The 13,399-nt window shown below is 39.9% G+C and overlaps 1 protein-coding gene across 1 annotated transcript in view; it reads left to right on the plus strand.

Annotated features, from left to right (window-relative positions):
- grik3 (glutamate ionotropic receptor kainate type subunit 3) overlaps window positions 1–13,399 on the plus strand; it is a 121,517-nt gene that overhangs the window by 90,489 nt on the left and 17,629 nt on the right. Inside the window, exon 11 of the mRNA XM_072679740.1 lies at window positions 9,259–9,482. Coding sequence (XP_072535841.1) covers window positions 9,259–9,482 — 224 coding nt within the window. The remainder of the gene's footprint in view (window positions 1–9,258; window positions 9,483–13,399) is intronic.

Raw genomic sequence — 13,399 nt, forward strand, 5'->3', positions numbered from 1 at the left:
AAAAACGGTGCCAAATTGTCACGAAAAGAACCTCTCCAACTGTGGTAGTGGTAAAAGGCAGAAGGAATTCAGTTAAATGCTAGCTAGTAATTTCCGAAACAAACATTGTGTCATCTGTATAAAGGTTGATGATGAAAGAGGATGGATTGTGCAGCAGATAAATAATCCTAAACACATCTCAATATCCCTCAAGAGGTTTAAGCTGAAAGTTTCACATTGCTCACAGTCCCCCAACCTAAACATCACTGAAAATCTGTGGAAAGACCTCAAAATAGCAGCGTATGCCCAAGTCAGCCCAAGAATCCCACATAATTAGAAACCTTTTACAAGGTAGAACGTGTGAAACTTCTTCAAACAAGTTTGTGACAGTATCTTACCTTCTACAAAAAGCATTTTCAAGCCGTGATATTTCCCAAAGGTGGTGTTGCTGTACAGACCTAGCAGGGTGCCCAAACTTTTGGTTTGGGTTTTTTCTTGCTTACAATATTAAAATAATTGTTTAATCTGTAACTTTTTGCCTTTTACAAATCTTTCATTCAATACCATATTAATAACAGAAACACATAATATGTCCAAATGTTTGTGGACACCCCTTCGAATAAATGTATTGCTGACACAGATGTCCAAATGCACACACAAACAGCTTGTCTAATACTTTTTTTTCTGTAAAGAGGTATTGCCAATAGAATAGGTCGTTCTGGAGCATGAACATAAACCTATTGGCACCATGCCTATTGCCAGTCATGGACTAGAGGGGTATAAAGCATTGACTTATGGAGCTTAGTGGAACTGTGTTCCCTGGAATGATGGTGCTCCATCCAATTTTGGGATAAGTTAAAGAACAGGTGGGATGGTGATCATTCAACATCCTGACCTAACTAACTAATCCTCAAAACGATGCTCCACAACCTAGTAGAAAGCCAGTAAAAACAGTTACAGAACAAAAGCAGGATAAACTCTTTTTAATACCCAGGATATTAGAAAAAATGATGAATGAGCAAATGTCCCAATACTTTTGTTGATATAGTGGAAAAAAATCCACCTCAAACTATTTTGACATTTATTGTTACTTGACATCAAAGGTAAGCATCAGAACTGCAAACACAAACTGTTTTATGCAGAATGGAAATTCATGTGATTAACAGAACAGTATAGCAACATGACAGTAACAAGTCTCGCCTTCTAAGGGTTAACTTTTCGTGCCGTCTATTTCAGTCCAGTATCCACTCCTGAAACTGTATGTCGCAAAGGTGAAGAAACACTCCCAGACACTTTGATACTCTTGGGCAGGATAGCAGCCAGTGCTGCCACAGCAAATACTGCTCAACTAAGCCAGCAGAAGCAATGTTGAGACTCAAGCCCCCCGTCACCTCCGCTCCCTTTTCCCCAGGATCACCCGCTGTCCCTGTGTTGCAGACCTGAGGGCCTCTGCACAGGACACAGGCATGGCACTGCTGTGCTGGCATTTGCAAAGTGGCTCTCATCCCACTCCCCTTTCCCTTCCCTTCACCCTCCCAGATCAGCGTTGGGGCTGGCTGAGAAGTTGTAATAGCTTAAGTGGCATTTAGTGGATGGAGTCATATGGTGGGAGTCAATGGCAAGGTGCTGGAAGGGCTGCGAGAGGTGAGTTGCTGCAGCAGCACTTAATCTTCCCCTGCGCTTTTGCCAGATCCGCTACGATAACAGTCACCTTGAGCAGAACAAAGGGATTATGGCAGGTGCAGTCAAAGAGAGGTGTGTGTTTGTGTCAAACATCAGGTTTTATTTACACCTCAGCATAAATATACAGTAGGCAAGATGTAGTTTCTCAAATGAAGATACAGAAAGGACAGGTACCTAAACAAATATACACAATATGGACAAAAGTATTGGGACACCTGCACATTAAGCATACTGGAGTTGAATTGCTCTTAATCACCCTTTCTTAATAATACCACTCACAGCTGATGGGAGAATATCAAGGATGGAAAACATTTTACCAGCTGACTTGGTGGGGGCATCCTGTTACAGCACCACACTGGTTTTCAATATAAAACTGATTATTTTACAAATGTGTGTAAAGGCAGACTGCATGGATAGGTGCTGGATTTTATACACCTGTGGCAATGGGACTGATGAAACACCTACATTCAGTGATTAAGAGGTGTGTCCCAAAACCTTTGTCCATATACTGTACCCAATTGGAAATGCATTGCATTGTGTACCTTACTTCAGTTTCATGGACAGAAGACAAAGGTACTCTGAAATACTACGCATATTAGCAAAACTAGCATTACCATACCTACAATTGGGATCTTGGCAACATATTAATTATAGAGAGTTGTTTATTTGTAAACTGTGCATAAAATAAACCATAACCCCCCCCCCCCTTCTCTCCCTCACACACACACAGAACCCTAAAAACAGATAAGAGCATTTGCTTTTGTCTTGTGCCTTTTTTTACATCTATTATCTTTAGACAAACCAAATACTTCCTGTGCATACATTGCTTTTTCAAGCTTTCAGTGTCTCAGCAACAAAACAAATTTCCAAGATCGCTTTGTTTCACTGACACTAATTTTCTGTAAATATCCATCTATCTCCAGTATTCCCATTTCTCAAATCACTTCATCCTCGTAATCTCTGCAATGGATTTGGCTCTGGTATTCTTGGCCCTTATCAAATGGCTTCTGCGGTATCGAAGGTGCTGTGTGTATTTTTAGGAGCTCTATTTTGTGGCTGAGTGCCTTTCTTGCTGCTGTCTATATAGATAAGCTGATCTGGAATCAGCAGAGCTGAAAAGCAAACTGGGGAACAAGCTCAGAGAGCTGACCTCAGATTGCCACGAGAGGCTGGGCTAGATAGACTGTTTTCATGCGCGTTAACTGAGGGAATCTCAAATCTCTGAAGAGGAATTTATGGTGTAAGTGATTTCTCTGCTGATTCTCATTATGCGTAGTAGCCTTAACCTTTGGAAGCAGTGTGAGACTTGCATAGCATAAGAAGTCATTTTAAACAGGCTGTTTCTGAGGTTCTTTGTGTGATTTTTGGAGATTTCCTTTCCTTGTTTATTATGAAGAGCTTCTGAGAAGGATTGATAAGGCATTGAAAACACCTGAATCAGAGGCATCATCACATTCAACTTATCTCTTAACTTAGTAACAGACTAGTAGCTATCCATCCATACACTTGAACTGTGGTTCTGCCCAGTGATTTGAGGGTCCTTGTGACTTTATTAATGATCATTATCAAAGATATTTAGCAGCTTGATTTATCTTTGTCATTGTGTATTAACTCTATACAATATTTTCCTACAATCAGTGTGTTATGCTTACTAAATACTTAAGGGGAATGTTAAGGTATGGATTTCATGGAGACAACAAGAAAATGAAGTCATGTCAGGTCAAGAGACTTTTATTGTCGTTTCATCTGTATACAAGTACACAGTGGAGCGAAATGACATTCCTCCAGGACCATGGCGCAACATGGAGCAACACAACACAACACAACACAACAGTACGCATGACTACATAAAGTGCAATGGGCAAAAACAAATGGGCAAATGTGCAAACATAGAAGCAGAACAATACAATAAAAAGCAATCCAGTTTGAGGTCATTTTTATCTGTCAAAATGACGTTAACTTGTTGGTCTGTGCATTCAGACTTATATATATTAATTACTAATAACTAATATAATGCAGTATGGTGTGTGTGTATATATATATATATATATATATATATATATATATATATATATATATATGTGTGTGTGTGTGTGTGTGTGTGTGTGTGTGAATCACAGTCTTTATGTGACAAAAGATCTTTACTCAACTTTGTAGGTCAGCGTGTGCTGTCAAGCAGAGAAGCAAAAATGTCACACAGACAAAGCAGATCCCACTTGGCTGTGGAGAGTTTGGCTATGGAGAAAGGCCAAAACCAGTGTCTATTTCTGCTGTTTAATGTTATACTCTGAATAAATAAATCAGTAATAATTTCTTACTAGTCATAATTACTTGCGTAGAAAAAAACAATGGACTTCCTTTATTGTTGGATGCACTGTAATTTTTTTCTCCTTGAAAAACAGTGCAGTTCCCCTTAATTCTGTCACTTATATAAAAACCAAGGGTTTACAGTGTTTACAATGGCAACATCCAGAACCACCAGTGAACCTACAGTTTTCTGTAACATGTTAATATTGGCAAAATAGTAGTACATCTTGGAAATGTACGTTTTCCTTTAGGACAGTTTTATCTTACAATGACCTGCATGTATGTCTATGGCATGGATGAATTTTAAAAATATGTTTTAGGTCAAAAGCAGACCTTTAAACTATTGTAAAACAATGTCTCAGGCATCATGTAGTATTTACATACATGCAATATGTGCATTTTTTTGTTTACTAACTTACTGTAAGGTAGCTTAGAATGCATAAACAAATCTGATTATGTATGTGTCTCTACAGTGAAGCGTTTCATATTATACCACTTTGTTTACATCCTTATCAGTATTGCTTAGAACATTAAAACAATTCTTTATGAAAGTCATTTTGTTGGGGTGGATATAGGACTGTTGGGTGCTCAATTTAAAGGGGCCATGTTCCATGTAGTTTTTTCAAATTACAGTTTGCAGTAGTACACAAACATTTTTAAGTTTTAAAACCTTAAAACATGCCATTCACAATTCAGTCCCATTTTTAATGGAATATTTTGTGCATAGCCTGAGTATTCACATTTACAAATTGTATCATATTGTTTTAGATTCTGGTCCATGTTGGCATGATTGCATCTCGCAATTCCTCCAACACTTTCAGAAGCACTTTCCATGCAGCTAATCTCTCGTTCTACCACATCCCAAACACATTATATCGCATTCAAGTGAGGTGTCTGGGAGGACCAATGAAGAACACTGAACTCTTTTTGTAATTTAATTTCTGAAACCAGTTAAAAAACACTTTTGCTTTGTGCCATGGTGCGTGCTGGAAGTAGTCGGATGCACATCACTCAAATAGGGTGTGGCACTAAAGTAATGATTGATTGGTATTAACAGACTCAAGGTGTGTCAAGAAAACATTACATACATCATTACACCACTTCCACCAACCTGGACTGTTGAAAAAGACAGGTTGAGTCCATCAGTTCATAGACCCTGACCCACACTTGCCTCCTTGCACTCCATGTTTGTGTGTGCACAAGATGTAAAAGGCTGTAGGGTGTCCCATTCCTTTTCTTATTCAAGATTTAGATGGTTTTCAGGTAAAATTTGGGGGAAAGCACTGTTTAACCTGTTGCAGTGATTCTCTGGTGCCGACCACTGATCCATTTTAGCAGCACCACAGCAAAAATAGCAGCAACTCTCAATGTCATGGCAACTGTGTTATTTGCCGTTTATGCAGCAGTGTCGTATACAGGTGAGGGGACGTATTATTCACACTGTGTCCATATTCTGCTCTAAATTCTCAGGTGGCTTGAATGCTCATACCCCTCATACCCTCTCTTTGACGACTTCTTAAGAGCCATACTGCTGGCACCACATTCTGACGCTACCATCTGTGTGTTTTTTTAGACCAGACTAACTCTCCAGTATTGTTAAGTCTGTGTTTTCTGCAGCCTCAGTTTTCTGTTCTTGGCTGATAGAAGTTGTACCTGATCTTCTAATTTTGATGTGTTGTGCATTCTGAGATGTTTTTCTACTTACCACAGTTATACAGAGTGGTTATCTGTTACTGTAGCTATTCTATCAACTTGAACCACTCTTCTTTGACGTCTCTTCAGCAAGGCATTTCTGTCTGCAGAACTTCTGTTCACTGAATGTCTTTTTTACTCTATTACACCATCTGGCACCAACAATCACACCATGCTCAAAATCACTGAGATCACCTTCTACCCCATTCTGATGGTTGATGTAATGATTTGTCAGTTAGGTAATTGCATGAATTAGTAGGTGTACAGGTCTCCAATAAAGTGGCCGATGAGCATAAGTGGACATCAGACCAAAAAACACTAGGATTCAGGCCTTTTAATGCAAAAGTGCTCGTTTATCATGTGGTATCATGTCGTAATGTTTTTCTCCAGCCTGTTTTGCAAAGCCCACTGCAAAGCCAAAGGGCATGGTGGGCAAGGCACTAAGTGAAGCGTCAGGCCTTGTTAAAGTTGATTTAGTTACAATAGATGATCCCATTAATCATGCCGCCATACCAGTATTAATAGCTGGCATAGCACATCATTTGTTACTGTTGTGGCAATTAATCTTTGTGCAGGAAGGTTACACACCAGTATAATCTCATTGTCCCAGGGTATATTCTGTACATAGACGCTTGGTCCTCTTTTGGAATATGCTTTAATGAAAAAACATGTTAATTATAATTTCCAACCATGCACTTATCATCTTGATCTAGTCAAATTTTGCTAAAACCTTCTCCTTAAGGATTATTAATGATAGTATTGGCATTATTATTGTTATAATGGTATTGCTAATGAACTGTGGAACAGCAGGGGAACTGGGGTAAACATGTCTGCACTCGAAATGTATATAATAACATTTCTAATGTGGACATACTGATTTGATCATATGTAATGGGACACATCGTGGTAACAGTAATCCAGTGTCAAAAGCTCACCAGAGACAGCCAGGTCTGTCAGCTGCTTGAACGGCAGGTTGGTTGAATTTTCGCAGTGGGCCGAGGGGAAGAAAGGGAAATCCTTGTGAACTTTATTTAAATATTTAATGAGATCTCAGCAGCCTCACTGTTAGACTGGCATTTTATCTATCAGTCTTTCTCCCCTCTCTTTTTCTCTCTCACTCTCTTCCTGTGTTTGTCTCTTGTTCTGTCACTTTCTCTGGCTGGTTGTCAGGTATTTAGCCACCGCAGCGGTAAAAGTGGACTTTGGTAATCCAGACTGCTGCATGCAGCTTTACGCCATTCGTTTCCCGCCTGCCAGTCACCATAGGGCCTCTTCATCCCGCACTCGTGGTCCACATGAATAGAGCCAAAAGCCTGGATAACCTGGACTAGTGATAAGTTGTTAGAGGACTAGTTGGCTGGTTGAGCCAGCTTTGTTAGGTAAACAGTGGGTGCTGACTCATTAATTTTTTTTGGCTTTTATTGTTGAAGTTAGATCCTATGATGCTTTCATGAAAAATGCTAATCATGCGAAGCAACTGGATCAAAATGCATCCAGTGAAACTTCTTATCTACATTGAGTTGTTTGGAATGTCATACAGTTTTGGAGCTAAATGGGGCAAAAATGTTGGCATGTTTGATTCTTTGTGATTTCGTGTGTAGCCTAGGCAACATGATATGATGATGTAATCTCTTGCTATTTGCATATTTGCATATGTGAGTAGTTTTTGTAACCTACTATTTTTCTGCTCGTTAGAAAATAGAGCAAGATATTATTGATAAATTGAAGTTATACATTGGCAAAAACAGTCAATCCCAGGTCAACTGTGGCGGACTTTGTCTGATTTAGAACGGTGAGCTGTTTATAAACCGAAATAGGCATCTTTTAGTGGTGAACTCCACACCAATTGACCTGGGCTACCGGAAAGAAGCAGAATGCCAATCACTAGCGACAGTGACAGGAAATACAGTCATTCTGCAGTGTCCGTGAGAGGCCGTCCTGGCGAAATGAAATGTCAAAGAATACCAAGAAAGGGCAGCAGTAGTGTTGCCATGATGGAACAAAAAGAAGTCAATTGTAATAAAAATGTTTCGTTTTTGGGATGTTTTGTAAGAGCAAGTGTTGCATCCCTTTCTCCATGCAGCAGGAGAAGGAGCTCTGAACTCCTTTGTGATTCCATCATGTTAGGGGGAAGGAAGCAGCCATGCGTGAGCCAAGCAGCTGGTTTCATTAACCTCCTGTCCAACCCTGGAGAGAGGGAAGCAGGGCGAGGCGATGTAAATGGTGACCTTCTAAATATGCAGCCAGACACGTGCCACTGAACACTTCCCTTCGCCGGCAATTTATAGACAGAGGGGAGAAAAAAGCAATAGTTGCAGTGAAAAAACTAGGCCATTTGAGTCAACAGTTGAATCACCTTGGCAAAAAACTGACTTTGAGTGCCTGTGGCACAGATTTGCTGGGGGTTTGTTCATGGGCAGCGTGACATGGCCAGTCGTCTGTTTGTACACTCAGAAACACACACACAGCTTCCAACTACTCTTTGACTGTGGTCCTCCTTTCTTTTTAACAGACAATGCAGGGTCAAACTGGCAGCTCTGAAATTACATACTGCAAATTACAATACACATATAGGGATTGTAATATCATTACTTTTGGGGAGGAGGCATATTTTAATGTGTATCTCTTGTGACCATGGGTTGGAGGTTTACACACATCTGCTAAATGGTTTTCATAGCATTGTAGTTTAATACTTTCAAATGGTTTACAGTGTATGGTACAAGTTTTTACATACAACACATGAATGCAGCCTGAAATCAGTCACTCCAGAATGTAAATGCACCTCACAACCTACTGGACTTAGTGAGGTTGTGTAATTCCTAGAATAGTCAGATCTGTTGTGGCTGCACAAGGATGACCTTGTTATGGCAGATTGGTGTTTGGTTCACATTGCACAGAATTGTGTTGCACTTTTACCTTTTACACTTTATACTCTGTCATCATCCATGCTCATTTATTACCTTGCACACCAGCTGCTTACTTAATTCCAGATTTCTGTTGTATGTGTTTATTGTTATTCCTATCTGTCTTATTATCTCTGTATATGTATTTTTTATTTTGCTTTTGATCATTATTTTATATACATCTCATGCATTGTTTTCATCTTGCCCATTGTTGTTTCATGTGATCGGACACTTATCAAAGCACTTTGGGTTGATTTGATTTGATTTGAATAGTATAGCAAAATGAGTAATCATGTTCATTTTTATAATATTTATAATAATACATCTGCATGTATTAATAATGCATCAACTGGATCTGGACAAAATGGTAATATATATTACAAAATACTTCACTTCACTTCATATGTAAATATGAGTATGTAATGGATATCATCAGCACTTGGTACAACTGCAAATTCAATTACAAAAAAGAGCCTAATTAGCCCTGGCTATTTCAAAAAGAAATATTGCAACATATTGTCTTTTGATGTTTTCGATAGTTCTGCTATATCACCCATCCCTGCTCTTTAGTTCTAAAGGGTAAATACATTTCTTGTTTCAGACAAGTCTTGTCATTTTCCTTTTCCTTTTTCCAGTGGTAATGGAAATTGAATCTGAACTATATTACCTTCTGTCTTTTCCTCTCTCCTAACAGAGAGCAGATCTGGCTGTAGCTCCCCTAACCATCACCTTCGTAAGGGAGAGAGTGATTGACTTCTCCAAGCCCTTCATGAACACGGGGATCAGCATCCTCTACCGCCGACCCAACAGCACCAACAGTGGCTTCTTCTCTTTCCTCAACCCCATGACCCCTGACATCTGGGTCTACATCCTGCTGGCTTACCTGGGTGTGAGCTGTGTTCTTTTTGTTATCGCCAGGTGAGTGAAATTAAAAGTGAGCACAGGAAAAAAGATCTTTATTCATCATCGCTCTTGATCCTTAGAAATGCCTTGGTGAGGAAGATTCGAACGTACAGACCAAAAGGCACAGTGATGTGTGAATCCTCACAGTTCTTGTGTGCTGAAGTGCTGAGGAAATAGAAGAGCCGTAAGGCTGCCTCTCGCAGGACCTTATTCCCTTGGGAAGCCATTGTTGCTGACACATTGAGCCCCATGTGAGGAGTGGTGCTTGAGTTAATTTTGGAGGAAATGAGCGATTGGCTGGGCTGTGAGTTTCAAGAGGTAGCAGCTGGTCTCATTGGGTCCTTTTTTTTGTCTTTGGACATGTTCCCTTTCAATACTCTACCGAAAACACATAAAATGCAGTTTTGCAGGAGTGCCGTTACTTGGACTGTTAGGTGGCCAGTAGCCTCAATTCTCAGCCAGTAATACTGCCTGGACATGATGCAATATGGCAACACTGGGAGTCTTTCCACTCCGTTCTGAGGAAGCAGAAATGTGCTTCAAATAGGAGTCAGTTATTTTCTTCAAGCGAATCAAAATAGTTGCAGAGGCATGGTGAGGCAGAAAGTAATGCTGTCAGTTAAACCATTTTTTTCCAGGAGCACATGGTGTGCAGAACCAATCAGATTCTCAACTCGGCTCCACAGTGACATTTTACAGGATCCAGGTGTTTTACGCAAGACACAGTGCAATCAAGAATAGGTGACTGGTGTGAAGTGAGAGTCTTTACAGTACATTTGTGAAACCGCTGCTGTGCTCACAAACCCAGACCACAGTGACATGAATTGGCACACCGAACGAACTAGGACAAAAATACAGTACTGACTTGCTGACATTCTGCAGCAATTTTACCTTAAAATAACAGCTTCAAAACCAAGGTACTCTGACTTGTATGCCACATCTGCGATTGCCACTCCAGACTCCAGTACACTAGCTGCTGCACTATGTAACTTTGGTGGAGCATGCTTGAGACCTCTCACAAGAACTGTGTAATGCTGCTTAAAAAGTCCTAAAAAATCTTAAACATTGCACTGTCAACAAATGCATGTGTACAGCCAGGAGCACCACATGGGGGTGTGGGCTATATGGGTTAGGAGGATTGTACGGGCTAGTGACTGACAGGGGTCTTACAAATGTATTAATTGATTATTTTGGAAAAATTGTTCGAATAGTGGGGCCCAGTGTAATTTCTGGTCATGGGTCCCAAAATTTCTGGCATGCCCCTGTGTACAGCTGTCCATCAAGGGGAGCTCAAAGCATAATTTGTATTTATTTTAGTGGTGTAAAGGTGAATTTGACTCCCTAAGTTTAATGAAAGCCCAGGAGCAAAAATCTTAGTTCTTCGCAAATTCCTTCCTTAACTGTAAGCAAGGATTCCAATTTACACATTGATTGATTGATTGATTGATTGATTGATTCATCACATTGCATTGCAAAGTCTGTTTAGGGCTTAATTAGAGGAAGGGTCACACAGCCCTCTCATCTCCAGCTCATGGTTGCCTCATACATTTCTGGCTAGTTTTCTGCGTTATGAGGCTGGTTTCAGTGCAGTTTTTGTTGTCATGGAACATCAGAGCAATGTGACTTGTCAAAAATAGAAATGATGTGTCCATAACAAATGGCTCCATGTTGCACCTTGTCACGCTCTGTCACTTAATGTGGGCAGCTTCACTGATTACATAATAGTTCTTGTAATTATTGCTTACTTGCTTTGCTTGATGTTTGTATAGGCTTAAAAATATTAATATTACAGTGCAATATATTAACATTATAATGAATATATAATAATACTGAAGCCAGTCTTCCAGTTCTTGTTTTAACATTTAGTCCAAACCAAAAATGTTCATCTATCACCTGCTGCTTTGAAGAAGCACCCATAGAGATCTTCAAAGCTTACTGTGTAGATTTCACTCACCACGCAATGAGCTCCTGGGTCTGAGCATGAGTGCGAAACAGCCTGGGGTCAGGACGCCCTGTTTCTCTACAGCAGTCATGACACAGAAAAAATGAAGATTATCTCAAAATGACCATTATTGACGCTGACATTTTGAGGTCAGTGGTTCTTGGTGAAACGTATATAAAACTACCTCAAATGCCCAGGAGTCCATGAAATGGAAATAAATTGCAGCAAACTGAGCCTTGAATGTGAAAACTAATCTAGCATCCTGAGTGCGGTCTTATCAGGGCTCTTAAATTCAAGAATCATTTTAAGGATGTAACTAAGGAGTGGTAGGGATCCCTCATAGCAATGCTTCAATAAACTGCCCATGCTCTGGAAAATATACATTTGGAATTTGAAAAAAAAAGATAAAAAAATGGCCAATGGAATATAGATTAAAATTTAAGACTCCAATACCTCACCAGTGTGGATAAGCACTTACGCTCCAGCAACTGTGTAATAATGGACGTGTCCTCCCTCCCTGCTTCTACTGTCCTTATCTTCTCAAATACCTGCACATTGCCCAAGTTTCAATTTTCTGGGAGTTAACGCTTCAGGTGTAGTGTTGGAGCTTAGAGACCGAGGAGGAAGACAAATGACTCCTTTTTTTCTTTTTAATTGTTACCATAGACTATTATAGTTTATCTGAATTATTAACTTTTTTCTGACAAAACAACAGGTTGACATTGAATGTCCAAACTTTTGTAAGAAATATTAAATATGGGACATTGTAATTATAATAATAATTATAATATTTTTTTTTTCAAAAACACACATGATAGACTTTGCTAAATTGCCTCTACCAAGGTGTGAGGGAATGGATGTGTGTGGTGCCCTGCTATTAAATGGCGCCCTGTCCAGGGGGTATTCCTGTCTTGCTTCCAGTGATTCCAGGTGTGCCTCTGACCCACCGCAACCCAAACCAGAAAGAAGTGAGTAAGAATATGAATGAACGAGTATATTCATATTCATTTCTATCTATGAGAATATGTATAGATGATAATAACAATAATAACGGGCAGATAAAACTCTGTACTAATTGGGAAGCTGTTTAAAGTATCGGGACTGGAAAGCCTTTGTATTTTGCATATTAAAATTCCCTTAAATGTGATGCGCAGACAGCTTTATGTGCGGCACTATTCATTTTATGTCTCCAGTTTATACCAGATGACATTTTAATGCCCTCTGACCTGAGTAAGCACTAGAGGAAAGGAGAGAGAGAAAGAGAGAGAGAAGGAGATCACATCACTTCTCAGTGCTGTTCTGGCTTTTTTGCCATGTTCATAACACAGACAGTGCTTACATGTGGCAACCCAGACTAGGTAACAGCATGGACTTGTTTCATCAAGCCCCTCTTTCTCTGGAGAAGTCGAAAAGTCTGTTAAAATTGACTGTATGTAATAGATATTCTGCTCTCAAGGAAGCAATATGGTTTCTTGGTGAATCGGTGCTGGTGCCAGGTGTCTTTTTTTGTGTGTGGATCACACACACACACACGTCTTCTGAGACTGGAGGACAGATTCAGGTTAAGTATTTCGATTCAAGGACACTACTGGAGGGCTGCGTGGGGTAGGACTATTCGATGAGCCCCAGTTTTCTATTACACACCACTGGAATGCTCAACGTGCCACAGCTGTACCGCAACCCAGAAATAATTCTTCTTCGTGGATCACCTCAAACAGACACACGCACAAAACATCAGGCGTTTTAAGCCATAATCCACACCTTATGTGGGAGACATGCAGCCTTAAGATAAATACAGGCGGTAATGCTCTGTGTATCTTCCATGACAGGTTTACAACTGTCGGGGTTCTTATTTGTCTCCTCTCATTCCATTTAGCCAAGTCCCTCGACACAACACGTTGTCTCTCATCTTTTTGCGGCTGCCTCGTTTTATTTAGATTTAGTTACAGGGAATGTAAAGTGGAAGATTACACACACAAGTTCAAATTGT

Source organism: Salminus brasiliensis, chromosome 5, assembly GCF_030463535.1.
Source record: "Salminus brasiliensis chromosome 5, fSalBra1.hap2, whole genome shotgun sequence".
Taxonomy (NCBI): domain Eukaryota; kingdom Metazoa; phylum Chordata; class Actinopteri; order Characiformes; family Bryconidae; genus Salminus; species Salminus brasiliensis.